General features: G+C 33.5%; 2 protein-coding genes and 1 long non-coding RNA gene across 5 annotated transcripts in view; all 3 read right to left on the bottom strand.

Moving 5' to 3' along the window:
* Positions 1-25,519, bottom strand: part of LOC136988060 (FERRY endosomal RAB5 effector complex subunit 3) — a 170,179-nt gene that overhangs the window by 121,026 nt on the left and 23,634 nt on the right. For all 3 annotated transcript variants that reach the window (XM_067285859.1, XM_067285861.1, XM_067285860.1), the window contains exon 3: positions 19,210-19,391. In XM_067285859.1, the coding sequence (XP_067141960.1) occupies positions 19,210-19,391 (182 nt within the window). The remainder of the gene's footprint in view (positions 1-19,209; positions 19,392-25,519) is intronic.
* LOC136988036 (uncharacterized) lies at positions 1,132-9,005 on the bottom strand. The gene is given in 4 exon segments (XM_067285816.1): positions 1,132-2,201; positions 2,204-2,306; positions 2,737-3,025; positions 8,872-9,005. Coding segments are annotated over 4 exon segments (1,596 nt in total).
* On the bottom strand, positions 13,713-14,679 carry LOC136988073 (uncharacterized). Its single transcript, XR_010882718.1, has 2 exons — positions 14,415-14,679; positions 13,713-13,788 (listed from the first exon to the last, which is right to left on the bottom strand). It is a non-coding gene; the product is annotated as an uncharacterized lncRNA (long non-coding RNA).

The following is a 25,519-nucleotide window of genomic DNA, read 5'->3' as shown; positions in this document are numbered from 1 at the left end:
CATCTTTCCTTGAAACTGTCACTTGCCAGACCGAATTTAAAGTTAAAGATGTAGAAAGCTTGCAACTTGAGTGTGCAAACTTGAAAACTGAAGTTTCATTATTAAAAAAAACATATATTCTTAATGAAGAGTTTTTTGAGGGTGATGACAACAAGATTTGTTTTTTTACTGGACTCAACAATTTTAAATTGCTATCATTGATTGGTGCTGAACCTTTGTTGTAAACAAATTGATCATCCAAATTCCAGAAAATTAACTCCTTTTCAAGAGATGATAGTATGTTTGATGAAAATTTGCTTAAATTTAAGTTTGGAAGATTTGGCTTACAGATTTAATATTTCAAAGGCAACAATATGCCAAATCTTTGACAAGTGGCTGCACATTTTATACATCAGGTTAAGCAGATTGATTGTTTGGCCTGAAAGAGATGTGCTGCAAAAAACTATGCCCAAAGAATTTAAAAAAAACTATTGGCAGTAAGATTGCAGTAATAATAGACTGTTTTGAGCTTTTTGTTGAACGGCCTTCATCATTAGATGCTCGCTATTTGACATGGTCCCAGTATAAGCACCGTAACACAGTAAAGTTTTTAATAGGTGTTACTCCTCAAGGTTCTGTGTCTTTTATATCAGAACCTTGGGGAGGAAGGGTTAGTGACAAACACCTAACCGAACATTCGGAATTGCTTAAATATTTACTGCCTGGGGATTTAGTGCTAGCAGACAGAGGTTTCGACATTACAGATAGTGTTGGAATTACTGGAGCACAGCTAGCAGTTCCTGCATTTACCAGAGGTAAACAACAACTTTCTGCATTGGAAGTAGCAGAAAGCAGAAAGATGTCTCATTTGAGAATCCATGTGGAGCGAGTAATCGGTCGCATTAAAAATAATTTTAAAATTTTAGAATCAACATTGCCAATTGAGCATGTCATGTCAATAGAAAAGATTGTACATCTCAGTTGTTCGTTAATAAATTTATGTAATAGTGTTGTGCCATTTGAATAAAATCAAGTTTACACTGTGTAATGTTTTAATAAATGTTTTTATTTACAATTTCAATCTATTGTTTTGAATACCAACATGTTGTCAATTCTGGTGATATACAGAATTTGAAAAAATTTCTTGCTTTTTCAATGATAGTATTCCACAATGTAGTCTCTATAAATCCTCTCAATATGCAAACTTTTTTCTGTCCAAACTACAAAGTCACAATATTTGACGTTACATACAAATGTTTGTGTTTGCATTTGGTAGTAATAATTACTGCTTTTGTTAACTGTGAAAATACCATTCTCCTTAACTAAAAAATTAGGCCTGTTTTCATCAATATTTTGTTGTCGCTGACACCAAGGACATTTTACTTCAACCACTCCTTGGCCACAACAGTTGCATTCTACAAGACCATCAGGTATGGCACCAATAAATGGATGAGCTGGTAACACATGAAATCCTGTTTCTTTAACAATGAAATTATTATGTAATTTAGCTTGTTTTTCTTCGTATTTCGATCGTGCATGGCTTTCGTGTTCACATCCCCATCTTACAGAGGGGCTTTTAAATCGATGTTCAAATGGGTAATAAATATTTTTAATCAATGACTTTGCTGGATTAATCAAACTTGTGTGACATGCTGCTTTCATAATAGATGCAGTTATGCATCCAGCTTGATACCGATACAAAAGTTTCTGTTTGTATTGCTTTGTCGTCATGTCACTTATGTTTTTTACCTGGTCTTCTGTAAGTTGCAACTCTTGAAACAGTTTGCAACAGTATTCTTCCAGCTCAGGCCACTCCAGATCAACAAGTGATGGATTAAAAAGATTTCCAAACTTTAAAAAAAAAGGTATATCCTGACTTGGAACAAAATGATCTGAAAAACTTGGTGTAACAGCCAAAATGCAAGCTTGTGGATTACATTTTGCCACATCTGACAAAAATGAATCCAGCTCACTGTCATTCATAGGTGTTACCTTCATATTTCTCTTTTTGAATGAACTTTGGTTAACATTTAAACTAGTCACGCAGTTACACTTTGCAACTGACAAACTAAAATCTATTTCTTTTAATGGTCGAGGAGCAAGAACTCTTGAATGTGGAGGCAACCACTCATTTGCTCTGTTGGTGGATGTTTTTGACTCCCGGATTCTAACACCCACCTCTAAAGCAAAAAGTACAGCCCCAACATGTGAACATACTGAAGAGCACCTGCCATGCAATTGCAGTGAGCTGTTATGATTTCTCCAAAAGATTTGCCAAGAATCCACACTTTTAAAGGTGGAATTCCCAAGCTTTGAGAATGACTAACCTGAAAAAATAGACATTATGTGAAAAAAGCATTCTCAAGAATTTAAGAAAATTGTGTCAAGAAATGTGCTAGCATTAGAACATTTATATTAACATTTAATTTTAACATTAATAAACACTAAGTTATATTTTAAAACCTAAAAGAGTTTACTGATTTGCTTATATTAATTTAGTTAGGTATAGTGCATTTATAAACGAATAACTAATGTAATTTCAGGCTTTAGCTAGTGCAAACTTATAAACATTACACGTTAAAACTAAAAGCAAGTAGGCTTATTATATGCTAGTTCCAACTAGAAAATAAAGGTACTGAACAATCTGAATTAAAAAATTTCCACAGCTGTTTTTAATTAGACTTTTACTTCCAGACAAAAATTCTTAGTTAAGAAATACGTAAAAACACGAGTTTAAACAAACAAAAGAAAACATACCTTTCCAAGCAATATTACTTCGTTGTTATTCATTACTTTTACTTTGATATCAGGAGATACCCAGCCACTTGTTAAATAGTTATGGGCCTCTAAAAATTTATAAGCTTTCATTTGTGACAGGGTGTAGAAATTTGTTGTCAAAACTAAATAGTTTATAATGTCACCAAATTCTACTTTCGGCCACAACTCTCGATCAACGACGAAGTCTGATAAACTGGCTTCGTACGGATCACCTTCACATAACGAAATTTTCTCTTCGTATAGAGCCGCATCTCGTCCCGTTAGACCGCTAGAATAGTCCGCAAGAAAAGAATCTTTTTTAACTTTATCCACGATAACAGAACAGCAGTATTTTTGAACGTTTAAACTAAAAAAGGCGTCGAACAACAAACCACGTGCAAGCTAAGCCAGCGAAAACTACCACAAAAATGGCGAATAGGCGGAGCAAACGTGTTTTATCACGTGATATGCCACCTCGAAACCTCTCTATTGCAGACAGTAGGACACAGACGAAAGCACTCAAACCTCTCAAAAATTAAAAACAAAATTTCTGCTTGTGAAAAGTAACATGCATACATAAATAATAATAACCTAAATAAAATAAAAGTAAAAATAAATAAAATAAACAATTTTATCTATGCCCAATTTATCCATCAAAGCATATTTCCATACCACGAAGAGTAATTCCATCTCTATAGTTGTAAGGAGTCGAGTCCAAACATCTTTTATTTTTGAGGCTTTTATTTAGTTACAGACACTTCCATATTGGTTCCAGCAGCTAGATTTAATGTAAAAAACAGTCACACAAATGTTTTCGATCACTTTCAGAGATCTGCATTAGATTAATATACTTTTCCATAAATAAAATGTTATTCAAGCAGCTGTTTTTTAAAAAACAAAACATTCTATGCACCATGTGACGATATTCTAATTCAGAACATAAATGTGACATACATAACAACAAAATATGACATAATAAATTTTTTAATTATGTATATAATTTTCCATAATATGATTAGAGATAGACTAAAAAATAATTGTTTTAAAACAAACTTTGATCGAACAGAAAAGAAACAAACTATATCCTATGACAATTTTTAGAGCGAAATTGAAGAGCTTATTTCCAAAGAGACATATCTCCATTTTTATTTTAGTTCATGATACCAACACATTGATAATATGCTTCTCTATCATACTACAATATTTTTTTCCAAAATGGGTATTTCTTCTTTTGAGATTAAAGATTAAAAAAAAAAAATGTCAAAAAATTGGTTTTGTTTCCAATGTGACTTTTTTGTTTTGGATTTATTTCTAAACTTTTGCATTTCCATACAGCCAATTATGAAGTACAGTAAGACCCTGCTTAACGCCGATTCGATATAATGCGATCTGCTTGAAGACTAAAAAAAAGCTCAAAATTTACGCCGATTTAAATTATCACAGCATTTTATTGTTTTGTATATAATATGTAAGATTATTTACGAACACAAACCAATCGGCAAAAAATGGCAAAAAGGTGTACTTTCTTTAAATCTATGTTTCTTTGGTGCAATTTTGGAAAAAATATATCATCGTGGATGCCATAGGCAATATCGACTTCGCTTGGCAAGAATTAACTGATAAATGCATGAACAAAGTGTGGAAGAAATTACGGCTGAAGGCATCCAAGAATTCACAACGAGAAGAGCCTATTGCTGTATCGTTAGGTTGACCAAATCGTCACCTAATCGATACAGCGGGACTAGGAGATGTAGACAAGCAGGATATTGAGGAGTTACTGCAGGTTTCTGGCAAGAGCCTTACTAACGATGACCTTCAAGACCAGGCAGAACAAGGAATTCGTGTAGAACTGAAAAATAGTGATTCTGAAAACAAAGAACCCAAAGAATTTCTCTGCAGATTTCCTTAATAAAAGTTTGGTAACGCTAATCAAAATCGGTGATCAATTTGTAGCAAATGATCCAGATTTTGAAACGAGTGCAAAAGTAAGACAAGGCATTTTGGATGCGATCTCCCGCTACCGACGTTTGCTTAAAGAAAAGAAAAAAGTGACAAATGAAACTTTACGACTTTATTGCAAAAAAACAAGAATTTTAGGAAAATCAGGACCTTCATCACAAAAACTGAACTTTGCATTTCTATGTGCATAAGTTTGTGTTATTTAACATATATTACTATACAAATTAATATAAAAACAACTTAAAATTAAAGTAAAATCTGTTTATTTTTGGTTGTGTGTTCCCCTATCCCTATTTACTCTACGTTAAAATGACCTCGTTTAACGCTGTTCCGGTTTGCGTTTTGTCATCTAGGAATGCATCCCCCATCTTAAGAGAGGTCTTACTGTATATTTTGGTCTCATCACTATTTCACAATAATGGCTGCTCTCTGAAGTCCAAGTGCTATTGTATTTGATTGTTTTCTTCATTTTTCTTTAATAATGGCCACATTTTCTAAAGTTTAAAAAATATTTAGTTGATATGCTAGAAAGAAATTGCGGCCATTGGAATGGCAAAAAAATAAACAAAAAGTCCAAAGATGTGCAAGTGATAATGATCAACCAACATTTTCCTGTGAACATAATGATAGGCAATGTCAGGCAATGAAATTGCAGCATTCCAATTATATAAGATTCCATACATTGTTTTACAATATTAAGAACAAAGTTGAACAAAATAATTTTATTACAAATGTTATTTTAGTGCAAAAGCTGCAAGGAAAAGAGAAAAGGATAACCAGCAATGAAATTTTTCAACAACATATTTTGTTCAAACATGTCATGAGGATAACGTAAAAGTGTGTTGTGCTACATTTTGCAGTATTCTTTGAATTGACTGTAAATGAGTTCAACGTTTTGCTGCATTCTATTTTACTAATGGATATCCAATGAGAAAAAAGGAGATGAGGTACATGCTTCAACCAAAGGACAAAACATATACCTGAGATCTGATATGCAAACACATCCAAAAGCTTCAAATGTACTTCAGGACATTATTGTTGAGAAAAGGTAGATTATCTGTCATTTTCTTACTTTATGTGAGATTTTAAGTTTTTTTGTGAGTTTTAAAGCTTTAATAGTATTTAATTATTATTTCCCTTCTTTCTTCAATTCCCCCCTTTTTTTTCATAGAGTATCAAACTACTCTTCCTTCTAGACATTAGCCAAAGGTTGAGAAGAGACCTTTTCTTTTCCCTCCAATTTCTGCAGCGCTTCAAAAGGTGACCTTTCACCCTTTCAAATACGTCTCGGACATCGGAGAAGATTCTCCCCTCGCGACCGGGTATCATTTGTTCCTTTCCACCTTCGTTATGATCTACGCCACTAACCAATTAACAAGAGCCTGAATTTGTTACTTGACAGAGGGTAATGAGAAGGTCACCAGAAAGGGGAGTCCGAACCAAACAAATTCACGCACTTCCTATTTCGCTTGATTTTGTCTCTGATAAAGCCAATCAGATGACCCACTGATTAAACAATTATTACCAAGGTTGCACTATATATCCTGACCTTAGCCACCTCTGGCCATTTGTTCCGTGGATTTGACAGCTGTTATCAATTTTATGAGGTAAAATGAATAACAATACTGGATAGACAAAAGTAATAAATTTGACAAAACGTCCGATTTCTGACAATTAACCTAAACAAACTCCAGACACGAATTGGACTTAGGTCACCTTGCATCAGAATCCCCCCCAGGAGTCCCCTCACAAAATGGGTATAAAAAGAGGTCGCACCCGTACCTCGAAGCGATCGTCCAAAGGAAGCCTCCAGGCTGGTGACACTGTACGAACCTCTGCTCGACACCTCCAAGGACCTCTCGAAGCTTGACTGCCACAGATTAAAAGGTATTTAACTTGGGTAATTAAAACTCTCTCTCCTCTCCGAGTCCGTTAGACATTAACCGACTTCAACGGTAACGGGAACCTCCTAGATGGAGGGACATCGAGACCGAACATTAACACATGAATGCTCACGCGCTAATTCAAATCGTCGTGCCAATATGTACCATTTTAATTGTATCTTTATTTGTTCTGTAATCTAGAATAATTGTAATAATCTATGTATTTATTAAATGTGTTGTTTTGTATTCAATGCATGTCATCCTTCAGTACGCTCGACACCTTATTCCGACCTCACCAACCATCCCACTCGCTAATAGCATAGGCCAGGCATGGGCAAATGCGGCTCTCTTTGAGTTACATGCAGCTCTTGCTGAAAGTGCTATCCTTCCCAGCCTTACCATACTATCTGCCACGACAGTACAGAACTGCGGCTCACATGCATTTTGCAAAACCTACATTTCGGCTCCCGCTGAACCCTTGCTTGCCCACCTCTGGCATAGGCCATCCCCTGACAAGGAAGCCGATAAGTGGGGTCAAGCTCGCAGCTTAACCCTCTCGGTTCTCACATTTATAAACTGATGAATTTCTATATTATAATAAATATCTCTTAAATACTTTATACTTCTTTTAGGTATTAAAACTAATTGGTACTGTAATATTTTCATCTATTACATTTACTTTCTATTTTTAGACCCCACATAGAAAATACTTACCCTGAACATTAGAGTTGTGTGGAAAATGTTTCTCAAGGCATATAAGAATAACTAAGAAGTTAAAACATGCAAATATCAAATTTTTATTATGAAGTCTTCACAACAGACTTCAACCTCGGTTTTGACACTCCTCAGACTAACATTTGTAGCTATTGTGAAGAACATAATCAGCACATTAAAAGTGAAAATGATGAAGAGAGGAAAAAAATAGTGTGTGAACTCTTAATAGATAAACAAACAGCTAAACAGTTTTGCTATTTGATGAATGAATCACTACTTGATAATACTGCAAGTTTTGACTTTGACAAGATGCAAAAATCAACCTTTGCCCCATACTGCTGTAAGGAACTGAGTCCGAACGTTATTTTTATTTTATTATTATTTCCGTTTTATTATCTTTTGTTTGGGGTTTATGTTTATTTAGGACGAAGGTTCCCCACCACTCTCTTGTTAGTAATGAAAAATGAAGATAAAACAACTCACGGAGAAATAAGCGCCGTAGGAAACATCTTGCGCACTTGCGCTAACCGGCGGAAGTAACACTCCGCAGAAAAAAAAATGGAGGGGGAGTCCCCACAATCACTAGTAGAGAAATACTTGATAAACCGTCTTAAACATCCCAGAAAATTATGATAAATATTTTGTAAACGGTTTATAAGCTTTGTCGGAAACTTAAAGCTGCCAGAAAAGAAAGTTAATGTTAGCAACTAAGTATGTAAATAAGGGGAGTAACCCAGCTCAAGTGTGACGTCACCTCACAGTATAAAACCCGTACATTAACCGAAGAAGGAGAGGTGATTTCCAAACAGAGGTGAATTCCAAATCGAGGCGACGTTGAGAGCGAGGTAGATTCGAAAGCGAAGTATTTTCTGATAGAAGTCCAGATTGATAATTGGACGATCCAAGGTGTTAAAGAGGAGTTCGATTGACGATTTGACTATATCGAAAGGATTGAGGAAATAGTTTTCTTCGTATAGTGAGGTGACGGATAGACGTTTAATTAGTAAGAGATATTGTTCATAGTTTCTAAGTATTTGATTGTCGAATTTCAAAGGGAAAATTACTATTAAGTAAGCTAAGTAGCTGAGTTTATTGTCGGGTTGACTTGTTGATTTTCGTTAATAAATTTTGTTTGGAATTATTAATATTTGTACATAGTACGTTCTAGTTGCTAATTAAATATATTTGAACTTTTGATCTGACTTGATATTTATTGTTATTACTACTAATTTTTCAGTGCACGCTTAAAAGCCCAGGCCTGGCAAACTAATCTCGAATCCGCGTAAAGTACCCGTTAGGTTAACGGAAGTTTCACCGACCGTAATTATAGTTGGTTTCCTAAGATACTAAAATTAAGTACTTTACACTGCTTTGGGTGAAGCATTACAGGGCAAAGGTTCAATTTCTCATTTGCATCTTAGTCTGCGTAATTGACTAAGTGGTGTTAGGTGTCCCAATTCCCAGAGATCTAGCCAATTTTATGGGATAAAACGATCATCAGAAACATGTGACGGGGTCAACTGGAGCCCCAGAAATTCACACAAGCACTTTGTATTTCTTTCATAATATGTTACGTAACCTTGAGTTGATCAACATCAAAATTTCTCCACGGATCACCAAAATTTTCTTGCGGACCATCAGTGATTCACTGAACACCGATTGTGACTGCTGCTCTGGGTCACACTCTCTCATATGGATCACTCTTAGCTTCATTTCTCCTCATTGACTTTACTGATATTAGTGGATATACTGGATGCTTATAAATTGATCAGCTTAGCTCCACAGTTCAATACAACTACAAAATTCTTTCACTTCAACAAGAATACATACAGAATAATAATAATGACTACTTACTTAGTATCACTGATTAAAAAAAAAGTTAAAAACTAATGAGCATTTTAAAATTTAGCATAAGTAATTTCAGATATTTCCAGTTAAATACTACAAGATGGTTAAAGGTATTTTAACACAATGAAATTAATGAAATTATTACAAAAGTTGCTTCTAGCCCTTGGTATAATTATATTAATTAAATTATCAACAACCATGAGGCAGATAATAGTGAGGGCTTATCAGACCAATGATGAACATAAATGCTCAGGGATCAAGTGAAAACAATTTAATAAACACAAAAAAAAAATTACTACATAAGAATGGAAACGAAAATCCAAAATGCATTTCAGACTATTTTCCTGGTAGGAAATAATCCCTCATCAGTTGGTATTAACTAAAAGTAACGTTAAAATTATACAAAGTAACGATCAACTTAAAACTATGCCTAAAGCTATACAATATAAAGATGTGTGAATTTTGTGAATGTGGTACACAAAGAAACTGGAATAATTTTTTTCAACAGGATCTTTTATTCGCATATATAGATACAGGAAGGATTGTGGGATGCCAGCTATAATATCTCTATCCCCAACACAGGTATATATTAGTACGGAATCCGACAAAAAAATAATGACATAAGCTTCAGGTCTCGTGACGACTATTCCGATACATAAATAACTATCTTACAAAGGATAATTACAAATATATGTAGACCTTACTTCTAAACTTATAATTAATTATAACTAATGCAGAATGATAGAAGAATTTAGGACAATAAAACAACGGATAGGAGAAGAAAAAAAAGAAATGGGTACCCAACTATTTCGGCGCTAATGCGATGAGGTGCATATAACGGTACATATAACGGTGTATATGACGGATCTCTTCTTAATGGCGAAAAAAAAAAGTCAATATATTCACTAAACATACAGTCCTCCTTGTCGTCACCCACGTGGTCTCGAAGACGTATACGAGAGCTCTCCTTTTCTCGTCTTTCCTCCTTCAGCTCTTGCTCAAAAGTGACTCCTTTGTCTTAGTTCTACCCCTGAGGGCTGCGGACCGTCCCATTGTCCATAATGGGGTCGCCTATTGTTGAGCTGTTAAGCACCGGTCGGGGAAGGATTCCAGGAAGTAAAGATAATAGGAATAGGAAAGAGAAGGAAAAATATATTCTAAGATAAAATAAAATATAACTATACATTACACAAATGGCATCTAGCCACAGATGAAAATGCCGTTATAACTGTATGAGCAGTAAGCATTATTAGTGTAGACAGGTGTAATAAATCCTCATAAAGTTGCATGGTGGTGTGACGTACAGGGTGCTGATACAAAACAGTTATAAGTTAGACAATTATTGGTTTACAGTTATGAACTAAAGTTATACATACAGATAATGTACATATCAAAAACAGTAAGACAACAGAGTTGCAGGTGCCAGCTAACAACAAGGTGCTGGGAGCAGTAGAGTAAAGGAGGTGTGTAACAGTCCACATCTGGGGACATATTCTGAGTAGTATCATTAAGCTAACGAATACGATAAAAACCAGTTTCTATCGGAACCACGTGATTCGCATTTAATCGACTGTGAAAATACTATTCCGAGCCGTACGTTTCGTTTTCGGTGCCGATAGCCACGTGCGATAACTAAGCTTTTGTTATCGGTCACTCTCGAGCTGCCGTTAGGAACCTAACGAAAGTGAAAACAACATGGCATCTTTTTGTGTAAGAATGATTCTACTTCACGAGCAATTGGAGACAGCAGTAACACCGATTAAATTTAATACTCTTTCTTCAACTTCAGTTAATTTTTGATTAACCGAAGGCCCACCTCCTGTTTGAAACGTTGATTTTTTTTATTTGTGAGGCTTTACTTTTAATGTTTGCTTTCCAGTCAATCCATGTCTATGCAAATAATATTTACATTTAATAAGATGTATTGCATTTGACATTTAATCATAATACTAATTCTACTTTGGTTATAAGGTTTATAGAAGTAGAACTTGTGGCAAAATTAAGTTTGTCATTTTATTCTTAATGAATGAATTAAAAAATACACTAATTACACGAAGTTATATAGAAATATACAAAGAAACTTAGACATAGTTTGTATAATTGTAAAATGTTAGCATTATGTAATAATAGAAATCTTTATTTTGTAGATTTTATCTAAGTTTAATGTCGGCTTTAATTCATTAGTTTTAGTAAAAAAAAATACATTCTATATACGTAACTTAACAGTAAACTATACACTATACATAAATGACTATCTATCACATAAATTATAATTTTTAAAATAAAATAATCAACCATTCCAACTTCAGCAAAAATTCTTTAATCCTAAGAACGTTTTCAAACGCATTAAGTGTCCATCTTCAGTTACATCTTTAAATTAAATATGAAATTCGAACAAATATTAAATTCGAACAAATATTACATAAATTAACGGTACGATTACAATAAATAAATAAATACATAAAAAATAAAAATAAAATAAAATAAACAAGATTATCGTAATTTACAAAATTATGTCAATATTTCATCAACAAATGAAAATAAAATAAAAATAAAACAAAAAATAAAAACGAAACAAAAAACCAACGTGCGGTTTAAACCAATCACGGATTATCGCAGTATTTCTTTACAAATGCCTTCATCCGTCATTAAAGATTTAAAACAATATCAGCTCTAGGATTTATCGTACTTCTATGTTTAGCCCAAATCATCGCACAAAGATTTCCAAGCTGTGGAAAGCCCATCAGCGTCCCTATAATTAATGCATTGCGTACTTCTCTGCGCTCTGTGGATCTCCAATTTTTCGAAAAACTTTATTGCGTGTCTCGATCTAGTAGCCCTGATGATAGAGGCTTGGTCCCAAAAGACCGTGATGCCTTGCTGCTTAGCATAACTGGCCAGGACGGTACTATCAACTGATTTTTCCACCGATCGCTTGTGTTCATTAATCCTCTTTTTTAAATTTCTCAAAGTTGCCCCTATATATACTAATTTAGAATCGAACCTATGATCCCTTAATGGTATCGAATAAATTCCTGTTAGTGAGTTACGCTCATACTTCATCTTATCATTCCTTAAAAGCTTGTATATGGTCGGATTACGTCGATAAATAACCTGCAAATTCCTACTCTTGGAAATCCTTTTAACTAACGGCTTAAGAAAAGGAATGTAATCGAGGATCACTTTCTCTCTTGGTTTTCTTAAGCCGTTAGTTAAAAGGATTTCCAAGAGTAGGAATTTGCAGGTTATTTATCGACGTAATCCGACCATATACAAGCTTTTAAGGAATGATAAGATGAAGTATGAGCGTAACTCACTAACAGGAATTTATTCGATACCATTAAGGGATCATAGGTTCGATTCTAAATTAGTATATATAGGGGCAACTTTGAGAAATTTAAAAAAGAGGATTAATGAACACAAGCGATCGGTGGAAAAATCAGTTGATAGTACCGTCCTGGCCAGTTATGCTAAGCAGCAAGGCATCACGGTCTTTTGGGACCAAGCCTCTATCATCAGGGCTACTAGATCGAGACACGCAATAAAGTTTTTCGAAAAATTGGAAATCCACAGAGCGCAGAGAAGTACGCAATGCATTAATTATAGGGACGCTGATGGGCTTTCCACAGCTTGGAAATCTTTGTGCGATGATTTGGGCTAAACATAGAAGTACGATAAATCCTAGAGCTGATATTGTTTTAAATCTTTAATGACGGATGAAGGCATTTGTAAAGAAATACTAGCGATAATCCGTGATTGGTTTAAACCGCACGTTGTTTTTTAGTTTCGTTTTTATTTTTTGTTTTATTTTTATTTTATTTTTATTTGTTGATGAAATATTGACATAATTTTGTAAATTACGATAATCCTGTTTATTTTATTTTATTTTATTTTTTATTTTTTATGTATTTATTTATTTATTGTAATCGTACCGTTAATTTATGTAATATTTGTTCGAATTTAATATTTGTTCGAATTTCATATTTAATGTAAAGATGTAACTGAAGATGGACGCTTAATGCGTTTGAAAACGTTCTTAGGATTAAAGAATTTTTGCTGAAGTTGGAATGGTTGATTATTTTATTTTATATTGTCTCTTCAGTAAGGAAATATAGTTTTATTTATAATTTTTAAAAACAAATATTTGCTTAACGGATGGGCTGACAAAATAGATCCAGTAATAGACCCAGACATTTTAAAACAAAACAAAAAAGTATATCTAGCGCTAGTACACAACAATGCTAAACGCACGTGCTTCGCTTAGAAAACGGCGGGTTGCAGTCACGTGACAAAATACAATGTTAACTAAACTGTGATTGGTTAAAGCGTAATAGCTATCGATAGCATGGAACCCAGATGCATCTCGACCATCTACCCGTAGCGAAACTCACTTAATGTGGAACACAGAATTGCAATTTGTCTAAGGTTTGTTAACTGCCTTTCGCTAAGGGGACTTATTGAATGTCCTGTGTATCGCTCTCATTCAGTTATCGGAAGAGTTCAGAATAGGTCCCCTGGTGCACAAGTGGTGACAACATATGATAAATTACAAGTTTCCGACAGTTTTTAACAATATATAGTCATAACATCACAAATATATTTAGTTTTTAAAAGATATAATTATCTCATCCTTTGTCAATTTTAACACCTAGATCAAGGGTCGGCAGTTTGTCAAGTGAGAAGAGCCAAATTGGCATGGAAACAGGATAACAAAAGTACCAGAGAGCCGCATTGAAACTTAAATGCTTGACCGATCGCCGACCAACTGTGTTGAAAGACGCCCCCTAGTGAGCGTTACAGGCATTCCGTGACAATAATAAATTCCTATTGCAAATATACTGAATTATTTATATTGTTATTAGCTATTGACCAAATGAATAAGAACAATTTATACTGTTAATGTAAATAATAATTTATATTGTTAATTTAAATGTGCAAAATACGACACACGACAGGGGCGCCTCTAGTGTCTTTTTTGGCATAATGTTACATGGACAGACGTTGGTCACGAACGGATGCGCGTTCAATGGTTATATATATAGATATGTTTCAAATGCTACCACTCGCATGCGATTCATATTGATCAACGCGAGTGTCACCACGTGCGGACGGGCTAAAGAGTGGTAGAGAGTATGCCGTACGAGTCAAAGTTTGTTCGGCAGCTCTATCTCATAAACTGGAGTTATAAGGCCGCTTGAGACGAGGCGAAATTGGAGTTTATGTCCGAAGAGCCGTAAACGTCTATGCAAAGAGCCGCACTTTCCGACCCTTGACCTAAATTATCATTAATTCTATTAACATTATTAATTTTTAAAATTTCTATATGTTTGAAATATTTACGTTTATAGGTGTTAGTTTCGAATTTTAGTGCTTTTATCGTACTTTTATCTATTTCACATCCATATAGATTGCAGTGTTTAGAAACTGCAGAGTATTCAGAATTGTATTTGATGGCGTTTGTGTGTTCTTTTATACGAACTTTGAGACATCTTTTTGTTTCACCTACATAGGTCATAGAATTATTACAGTTGCAGTTAAACCTGTAAAAACCTGCAGTTAAACCTTAAAAAAAGCAATGTTATCACATTGCTTTTTTTAAGGACATTAACCATATTGTTTGGGTAGTTAGGTTGGATGTATTTTTGGGTTTTATTACAAAGGTCAGAGACTAAATTGATGGTGGTGCTGTTTAAGACCATTTTGATTTTCTCAAACATATTTTTGACATACATAAGTTTAAAGAACTTTTTGCATCGTTGTTGTTAACGGGATTAGCGGTATGGACATGTGTGTTATATTACACTTAAATTGTTTTAGCCATTTGTCTAGAAGTACTTTTGGGTAATTATTTAATAAGAAGGTCTAAACAACGTCTGTGATCTCAATATTCTTTTTATAATCAGAGGTTGTTCTATTAAATGTCTTTTTGATGAAATTGACAAAAATGTTTCTTTTTATAAACAAGGGAGTATGTGAGTTTATTAACGGTTACATGATTTTTTGTAATTTTCTATTTCAAGGGTATTAAAATGTCTAGTAACTAAAACATCCAGGAATGGTAGTTTATTGTGAAGTTCGTTCTCTATTTCAAATTTAAAGTTGTTATCAAGACCATTAATAGTTGTAACCAAGTCGTTAGGGTTTAAGATACAGGGTCATAAATTTTAAAACAATCGTCAACATATCTGTTGAAAAATTTGATGCCATGGATATTATTAACAGATGTATGGATATCAATAACACTTAGTTCAGCTAATGTAGGGCCAATAATGGACCCCATAAGTATGCCAGATTTTTGAGTATAGTATTTTCCATTAAATTGGAAATGGTTGTTCAATAAAATAAGGATGACAAGGTCAATGAGCCAATCTGCACAATTTATAGACCTGAGGGAATTAACAATTCTATGTTGGATGATACTGGGGTACATATTCTTGATGTCCAAAGACAACATTCTAAACCTATTTCCATTTTGACTTCCTTTAGGTTATTAAGAAATTCATCAGTGCTCTTAATGCTGTGTTTAGACTTTACAAGGGATTTTAATTTGGATTTGACAACTAATTCTAAGTTATATAAACAATAAAATTTAATATCAACAAGAGGTCTATAGGCAATGTGTGTTTTATGGGTTTTGATCCTTATGTTAAACTTGGGGTACAGTGACCAGAATTAGTAATAAACTTATAATCATTTTTATCAATAATTTTGATAGTTAATAGTTTTTTAGACTAACAATCAATTCTTTTTTGACTTTAGATGTGGGATCATGAAGCAGTTCCTCATACTAGCTGTTATCTAAAAGATCCTGGACTATCTTAACATAACCTTGATAATTCATAATAATACTCTGCCTAGATTTGTCAGCCCATAAGATAACTAAATTATTATTCTTAATGAATTTTTTTAAAACTTTATTATTATGTTGGGTTAAGTTAGATATACTCGGTTAACACCGGTGGCTGTGTACTATGCCGGACCAAAGTCAAGGCATAGTAACCAAAACAGAAATTAAAGAAGTGTATCAGTGTGTGTGTCTGTATTCAGGAATTTTCTCACAATATGACATGTATTCAATATAGTGGCCTTCTGTAGAGTGATGTATGTGTTTCTATTCAATTGTAATGTGCCCAGGCTTTTGTGTAGTGTGTGTGGTACGACACCTGTAGAGGAGAGAACAACAGGTACAATAAGCACCCAATCCATCCTCCACAGATGCCTTATTTCCTGGGCGAGTTCTGTGTACTTGCTAATTTTTTCAGTGCATGCGTTTTGTATATTGTGAGTGTTTGGAATGGATATGTCTATAATGTATGTGATTTTATTGTGTTTGTCAATGAGTGTGATGTCTGGTCTGTTGTGGTAAATTGTTTTATCTGTGATTATGGCTCTGTCGTAGTACATTTTGTGCGTGTTGTTTTCCAATACTGTCTGTGGAATGTATTTGTAGTATGGTTCGTGGATGTCTGCTAATTTGTGTTTCTTTGCAAGCTCTTGGTGTATTATATTTGCTACTTGGTTATGTCTGTGTAAATAATCTGTCTGTGCCAAGAGCTTGCAACCAGAGGTGATGTGTTGTATAGTTTCTGGCATGATGTGACATTTTCTGCATGTGTCATTTGTGAGTGTTGCATCTTTGAGTATGTGTTTTCCGTAGTTTTTAGTATTTATGACCTGATCCTGTATGGCAATCATGAATCCTTCCGTCTCCCCAAAGAGGCATCCCCGAGCTAACCAGCTGTTTGACGCAGTTTTGTCAACAAAATCCTGGGCCAGATCGTAAGGATGCCTGCCATGGAGTGCCTTTCGAGCCCACGATTGCTTAATGGTGTCTATGCTTTTTATATGTTGTGTTGTGTCCATATGATGTGAGTGTAAGTTTAATGGTGTGTTATTCGAGTCTGCTAGAGTTACTGCTTTATGTAATTGTGATGTTTCTTGTTTTTTGTAGAAAAACTCTCGCAGTGACTGTATTTGTTTGTAGTGAAGGTTAACTATGTCAATCACGCCACGTCCGCCATCTTTACATGGAAGGGTTAATCTTTCTGTGGCAGATTTAGGATGATGTTGTTTATGCTTAGTAAGTGTTGTTCTTGTTTTCCTTTGGAGTTGCTCGAGATCAGTGTGAGTCCAATGTATAACTCCAAAAGAATATGTGAGTACTGAGATGACATATGTGTTTATTGCTTTAATTGTATGTTTTGCATTTAACTCAGTTCTGAGAATAGCATTTAACCTACTTTGGTATTCTTTAATTAATCTTTGCTTTATTTGTGTATGTTCTGTTAGTTTGGCCTGTTGGAATCCTAAATACTTGTAGAACTCGCCCTCTTCCATGGATTCAATAACGTCTCCATTTCCAAGTGCAAAATCTTCGTTTTTCAGGATTCCTTTTTCTATGTGAACTGTTTTGCATTTATCTAGGCCAAATTCCATTTGTATGTCCTTGGTGTATGAATGTGTGATTTGTAGGAGTTGATGAAGTTGTTTTTGTGTGGATGCATAAAGTTTTATGTCATCCATGTACATGAGATGCGACAGTGTAAACTGTGTTGTTTTTTCGTGTCTGATATTGTAACCATATTGCGTGTTGTTTGACATGTTGGATAATGGGTTCAGGGCTAAGCAGAACCAGAGAGGACTCAAGGAATCTCCTTGAAAAATTCCTCGCCTAATAAAAATTTGGTTTGTTTGTATGGAAGTGTTATGGGCCCTGAGATGTAGTGTTGTTCTCCAGTGCTGCATAGTGTTTTCAAAGAATGCAATGAGTGATGGATGTATTTTGTACATGTGTAGGATATGTAGCAGCCAACTGTGTGGAACACTGTCGAATGCTTTTCTGTAGTCTATATATGCCATGTGTATGTTTCTGTGTTGTCTGTGTGCTTGCCGTAGAATGACTGAATCTATGAGTAACTGTTCTTTGCAGCCCTTGTGGTTTCTACGACAACCTTTTTGTTGTTCTGTTAGAATGTCGTGTTCTTCAACATGTTTGTATATTTTGTTTGCAATACAGGATGTCAATAATTTGTAGTGTTGGAAGACATGTAATTAGTCTGTATTGTGTGGGGTCTGTGGTATTGTTGTTTTTAGGTTTCATGTAGGTGATGCCCTGAGTAAGAAAATTTGGCATGTCTTGTGGATTGATGATGATGTGTGTTAGATGTTTAGCTAGTTCCTGGTGCAGTGATGTAAACTTTTTGTACCAGAAATTGTGAATGTTGTCTACACCAGGTGTCTTCCAGTTGTGTGTTCTGTTAACAGTGTATTGGAAATCATGTATGTTTATTTCAACACAGGGCATAGTTGGTATGTTGAGCAAGTTTCTGTTCTCCTCCTCGATCCAGCCTGCATCAGCATTGTGCGTGACAGCACTGGACCAAAGAGAAGACCAATATGTTGTGAGTTCTTCTTCTGTTGGTGTGCCACTGTGCTGTGTATCAGTGTTTGCTTTGTTATTAATTTGTCTGTAAAAGAGTTTTTCATTGTTTGTAAATAATTTATTTTGTTGTTTTCGTAGTGTACATGTTTTGTATCGTTTGAGTCGTTATTATTATTATTATTATTATTTTTTTTAACGATATTTTTAATTATTTTTAACGATTTTTAACGATATTTTGGACTTTATTTTTAATTTCAATATGGTTGACAATGTTTAAACTGTTAAGAATATACTCTAACTCAACGGCAATTTTGCTTTTAGGTAAATGTGTTTGGAAATTATAATCTAAACCTTAATTTTTTTTGTGTTTATTAAATTGTTTTCACTTGATTCCTGAGTGTTTGTGCCCATCATTGGTCTGATAAGCCCTCACTATTATCTGCCTCATGGCTGTTGATAATTTAATTAATATAACAATGAAATTAATTATAGGAATACGACGAATTATCTTTTGAACATTAGAATACCGAATCCGTAAAACAAAGCCAATTGTTAATAGTAATGGCAATATATCAGTATTTCTTTCTTATATTTTGAAGTCAAAATTTAGTATTTAATTAATCACAAGTGAGATTTAAAATATTATAAGTTGAAAAATTTTCCAAAGCTATAAATTATTTAATATACCTTTTCTGCAATTTCAATAATGCCGTATCACGTTCCTGAATCAGTTCTCCAATTTGCAATGAATAAGAATGTTCTAGATTTAACATGGTTTCAAGAGCTGGAGAATGAATTAGACTGTGATACATAGATGCAAAAATTGCATCTTCAGATAATTCTTCTTGCTTTGCATACTGAGCATGTTCCTGAAAAAATATGTTCAGATATATTAGGTATGTGTATGTTATATATAAGACTAAGTATTATTCTTTATTTTAAAATTATCATTAACTTTAAACAATCAGAAATTCAGTAAAATGACTAATTTTTATTTTTTTATATGATGATTTTAAATGCAGGCTGGAGAGTTCACCGAGTTTGGCGTCGTTACTAGTTTTCACCGCTAGCGCTTTCGACAAACTTATATCTGTCGTCGTCGGGTGAATAAAGATGTTTTAAAAGATCAAACAGGAATGTTTTGAGAGGAACAGAATGCATATTATTCAAATTAAAATTTTTGATAAAACCGTTAAGAACAAGCCACTAATTTTCAAATGTGTTTCGATGTTACGCATGCAATAAAAACTAGTAATAATGCCAACCAAACTCAGTGAACTCTCTGTCCTGCTATACAATATTTGGCACGAGTACCAAGCTATTTTATATTAAACTATTTAATAATACTTTCTTTTGATAATAACTTATATCAACAATATCTACTTGAAAAGAATTGAAGTAAGCCTATAAAAGTCAAAAATGCATTTTTACATTAAATAATGTTGGAATTTAATGTATGGTTTCTTCTCGTCATTTATTATGCCAGTTCCAGTTTTTATATCCTTTCGGTAACTATCTTTTGATATTAAATTTAATAATAAACACAAATACAACAGAAAATTACAAGCACTTCAATTAATTTGAGTTCTCAAGTTAAAAAGAAAGCATAACATTTATTTAAACATTTTTATAAATCATAGTTCTAGAAAAATATGTAAAACAAAAATTTTTTGAAGTGGTTGAGAACCTATTTGAACAAACATAGAAGTTTATTGCATCCCCATACAAACTTTCATATAGAAAACAATACACACATGCAATGTAATATGAGATGTTTGTGCAGAGCCTGAATCAAGGCTGTTGCCACAAGATGGAATGAAACTTTTATAATGTTGTTAATAGTCATTGTTCATTACCATTTACTTACATCACGTAACATTTTAAAAACTGCACAAGTTGTGGAATAGAAGAACCAGAATTGAAAAACTAACTGAAAGTTGTAAGTACTTAATGTTTTTGTTACAAAATGTCTCAAGAGTAAATTAACAGATTAGCTTGCCCACTGTCAAGAAATACATTATAACAACTCCTTGGCATCACTGTTATTAATATTCCATGGTATGAAACTGGTATGGAACACCTATGCAAGTTGTGAATTGATTAACTTCCATGTTGATTTTCTTGGAAAGATAAGATGGTTCCAGTTCCCTTCCGTCTCTCAGTGCACTGAGGATATTGTGTCCATATCTGATGTTTCCAAAACAGTGCCTTGCCAACAAAATAAAAGAAAAGTATATATACAATCGATGACAAAAATGGAAGGATTCTGTGGAATTAAAGCAAAAAATTGCTATGTAGAACTTATCATACAGAAACTTTTTTGGTGAAAAGTGTAGACTTTAGTTTTTTATTTTTTACAAAAGGAAATGCATTTCAGGCCATTTTAGGCCAAAACTATAGGAAAACTAGCTGTTACCCGTGACTTTGCCTGCGCGGATTTTGCAAGAAAACATCATTCATCTTCGGTATTTCAACAACCATAGTAATTGTGATATAACACCTACCGCCGAGAATGATGAGAATTGCTGAGAATCAAACAAACTGTTTTCAATTTTATCAATTTTCTGGAATGTTTACAATCGTTCTATAATCGAACCAATATGCAATAACAAATTCGAATTTAAAATGGATTAAACATTTGGTTAAAAAATCGAAATATATGAAAATTTTTATAACAACGTCTGAAATGTTATCAATTTAATACACCTAAGTACTCAATAAAGACTAAATGTAGTTGAAAACAAAAAAATCGCATCTAAAATAGTACAGTAGAAGCAATTCTTCGGGTTAATGCTCGCCCTCTCCCCCCGCGAGGGAATTTCGAAAAATCCCTTCTTAGTGTGTGCTTTCATGACGTACCCTAACTGTGTACCAAATTTCACCACTTTAGGTTCGGCGGTTTGCTCTGGGCTATGATGAATCAGTCAGTCAGTCAGTCAGGACAAGTAATTTTATATATTTAGATTTAGAGCTTATTAAAATCCATGATAACATAAGTAATAATACAAATTTATAATTAGATGGTAGATGGTAGCTTTGCCTGAACATTTAACAATACGCAAAACTGATAAGCAGTCTTATCAGACAAACACTAATGTAATACTGTATTGTTAACCTAAGTTACATTGTGTCAGAGGTAGTTAATGCAGAGAGTATGACCAAACAAATTATAAATTACGTATCTATAAACATTGTTCCTTCATCTAGATCAGTGCTTCTCAAAGTGGGCAATATCACCCTCCTGTGGGGGTATTTGAATTATCCAAGAGGGAAAATTAGGCATGATAGGAGGCAACAGGGAGGCGATAGACATGGTGGTGTACAACAGGGATTGACTTTATGTAATTGTAATTGATCAGCAAAAGCTTTTGAAATATTCCAAGCATCTAGAAAGGGTGAACACATTAATTTCAAGGAGAAAGAAACATTACCCAAAGCATGACAGTCTCTAGTTGATAACCTGATGAAACAAGAGAACGACATAGCCTTGACTTAAAAAAAACTTTCATTAATAACATAGTTAATTTTAAAAAACAAAATTAAAATAAAATAATTACATTATGTGTTTTTAAAATGAAAATATTAAATTATTTGTTTATAAAACTTTTATATGTAAATCGTTTGTTTTTTGAATTTTGTATTTAAAAATAGCAGTTATAGTTCTACCATTAAAACTCAATTCCTTTCTTTAATTTGTATTTTAATATGTTTTTAACCTGAGGCAAACCTCTGAATGGGGTCAAAAATGTTTGTTTTGATTAAACTACTGCTGGAAAAGTGTGTAAGGTGTAGTGTTATTAATATTAATTTAATCATAAATATTAAATTTAGCAAAAAATGGTATGGAGTGTGTTATCCAGAGCTCCTGTATATCAAGTGTGGAAGAATTGTATGGCAGCATTGATGTTATTAAAAGGGATTCCCTTATGAACAGTGTTCTATCCCCACAGTATTTTAGGAAGAAAAAATTTGAACATACAACTCTCCAATCTATACCAGAGCTATGGATAGTACTATTTAATTCTATTATTTTTATTAATGATAGTCATTGTATATCCACACTTATTTTCATAATATCGTATAATTTTTGTAATCTTGTATTTGTCAATTCTTGTGCACGAGAAGAAATTTGAAAATATTCCATCTCTAGAATTCTAATGTTCTGTTCTCCATTTTGCCTGAAGAGGACAGTTACATACTGTCAAGTACTGTGAAGTAAACATATTTTCAGTAATACTAATAGACAGTTGTGTAACTTACTTTTATACTGGGTAACTTACTTTAACTTACTGGGTCTTTCAACAACAGGTGTCATAACAAAGGCTGTGGCCCTTGCATATTTCTGATATGTAGCATACAGCTATTATTATGGCAAGGTTTAGCCATCCGTTATATAATTTAAAAAGGTTATATTGCTTTTTAACCAAAATGTACAACAATTGTAATATCGCTCGGAAAGTTCCTCCTTGGCCGAGGAGAAGACGTCGAATTTTTATCAAAGCATTTGTAATACATTGAATAAACGGATTCCAACAGATATGGTATTCAGTAAATACAGGATATTTCAAATTTGTTAGAAAAATTTTCAAAGAAACTTCTAATTAAAAAAGATCTGTTCCCATTTCACAATTATAAAATCTTTGATTTATTAAGTTCTTTCTATGGCATTTTGTCTTTATTCCTAAGAATCCGAAATGAAATGTTTCTGACAAACTCTTGTAGTGATATTCACTTTATCTGTGTTGAAATTTTTCCAGTTAATCCTCCAGAGCCATGCAAATTCATGGTGAGAACACCTCAGTTTGGGGTCTTTGATGACAAATAATGCCGGGAATTTTAAAAAATGTTGTTCCTTTGTTCTCGAGTAAATTAGCATTACACCCAATTACACAACAATTCGTCATAATGATATTTGCAACAAACGCGAACTCCAGTTAAAATGCGCGTGAACATAAATATAGTGCAAACAAACCACAAAGATGTTCGGTGCCATCTTTGTGATTTGTTTGAGTTATATTTATGTTCACGCGCATTTTAACTGGAGTTCGCGTTTGTTGCAAATATCATTATGACGAATTGTTGTGTAATTGGGTGTAATGCTAATTTACTCGAGAACAAAGGAACAACATTTTTTAAAATTCCCGGCATTATTTGTCATCAAAGACCCCAAACTGAGGTGTTCTCACCATGAATTTGCATGGCTCTGGAGGATTAACTGGAAAAATTTCAACACAGATAAAGTGAATATCACTACAAGAGTTTGTCAGAAACATTTCATTTCGGATTCTTAGGAATAAAGACAAAATGCCATAGAAAGAACTTAATAAATCAAAGATTTTATAATTGTGAAATGGGAACAGATCTTTTTTAATTAGAAGTTTCTTTGAAAATTTTTCTAACAAATTTGAAATATCCTGTATTTACTGAATACCATATCTGTTGGAATCCGTTTATTCAATGTATTACAAATGCTTTGATAAAAATTCGACGTCTTCTCCTCGGCCAAGGAGGAACTTTCCGAGCGATATTACAATTGTTGTACATTTTGGTTAAAAAGCAATATAACCTTTTTAAATTATATAACGGATGGCTAAACCTTGCCATAATAATAGCTGTATGCTACAGTGGCGTGCCATCATTGGAAGCGATGGAAGCGCCGCTTCCACCTTCCAATGACCTTCTCTTGTATTTTATAAAATATAAATTTTCATATTTTAACGTACTTTGAATTAATTAAAATGAATATTTTATTATAACTGCATTATGTATCTTTTACAAATTTCTATACTACGTGTGAAAAAAAACGGTAAGATTGCTATTGTATATTCGAATAATTTGGTGGCGGAAGGAATGTCGAAACTGGGTCAGTTTCCAATCAGCCAGATTATATAGGCATTGGCACATGAGGTTTACAGTGCACCAACCTCACTCGGTTTAGCTGGTAGAAGCAACACACACGTAAAGCGTCCAATTTTATATCCCAGACCGGTTCTGAGCTGTTAGCCGCCTGCCCATCAACTTCCGAACCAATCTCTTCATAATATTAGATGTAATGAAGACAGAAATTTTTCCAGTTCAATGAGAGTGACCGAAAAGTTGTAAATTTTGGAAATTTCCGTGAACACTTGGCCCTAAAACGAATTAGTTAGAAAACGAATGACAAACAATCTGTTAAGTTTAACGTATTTAGATTTTTACAGCTACGGTGAGAAACGTTTAAAATCTACAACAACCCCGCCACGTCCTTTGATGTATACTAGTGATGCGACAAAAGAGGCACCCTCGGGATTTGGCACGCACATGCCTACCTGGACCGTCTCCGATTCCATTCGTTAGCCACTCGTAGGGAGCTATTTCACTAAGTGGATTGTTTTAAGATTTAAAAGTAAAGAATATTTTGTTATATTTATGTACGTTTCTTCACAAAGTTATATTTAATTATAAGTTTCTTTAAAAGTATATTCGTCACACATTTTGTTTTATCAAGTAAGCTTTTTTTATAATTTTAATTTTAGCCCTTATATCGTGGCTAATGATTAAAAAATTTATTTTAAAAAAGTTTTGGTTTAAGACCATAAAATGTAAAAGAAAACATTATTAAAAGAGAAAGACGAATGCCTAAATTAAATATAAATACGTCGACAAAAAAATTTCGACATTTTGACGATAAAATTTACGACGAATGACGATTCTTTCGTAAAATTGAAGCAATTTGGAAATCAAAATAGAATAGAATTTAACATTGGTAGACAATATAAAATAAATATTGAAAATTATAACAAGATAATTACGATTAATAGATATATCTAAATTAATAGACGTTATATGTTTTTTCTCGAAGCGAGAATTGGCATTTAGAGGGTGTAGGGAATTTATTGAATCTAATAACGGAGGTAATTATATTGAACTTTCTTATTTATTAAGTACGTTGGATAATCTATTAAAAATACATTTAAAGAAGTATATGGTTTTTACTGGCTTATCGAACAAACGAATA

This window comes from Centruroides vittatus, unplaced genomic scaffold, assembly GCF_030686945.1.
Source record: "Centruroides vittatus isolate TY-2023 unplaced genomic scaffold, ASM3068694v2 scaffold_3046, whole genome shotgun sequence".
NCBI classification, from domain to species: domain Eukaryota; kingdom Metazoa; phylum Arthropoda; class Arachnida; order Scorpiones; family Buthidae; genus Centruroides; species Centruroides vittatus.
The sequence above is the reverse complement of the archived record's forward strand: the minus strand, read 5'-3'. Positions and strand labels throughout refer to the sequence as shown.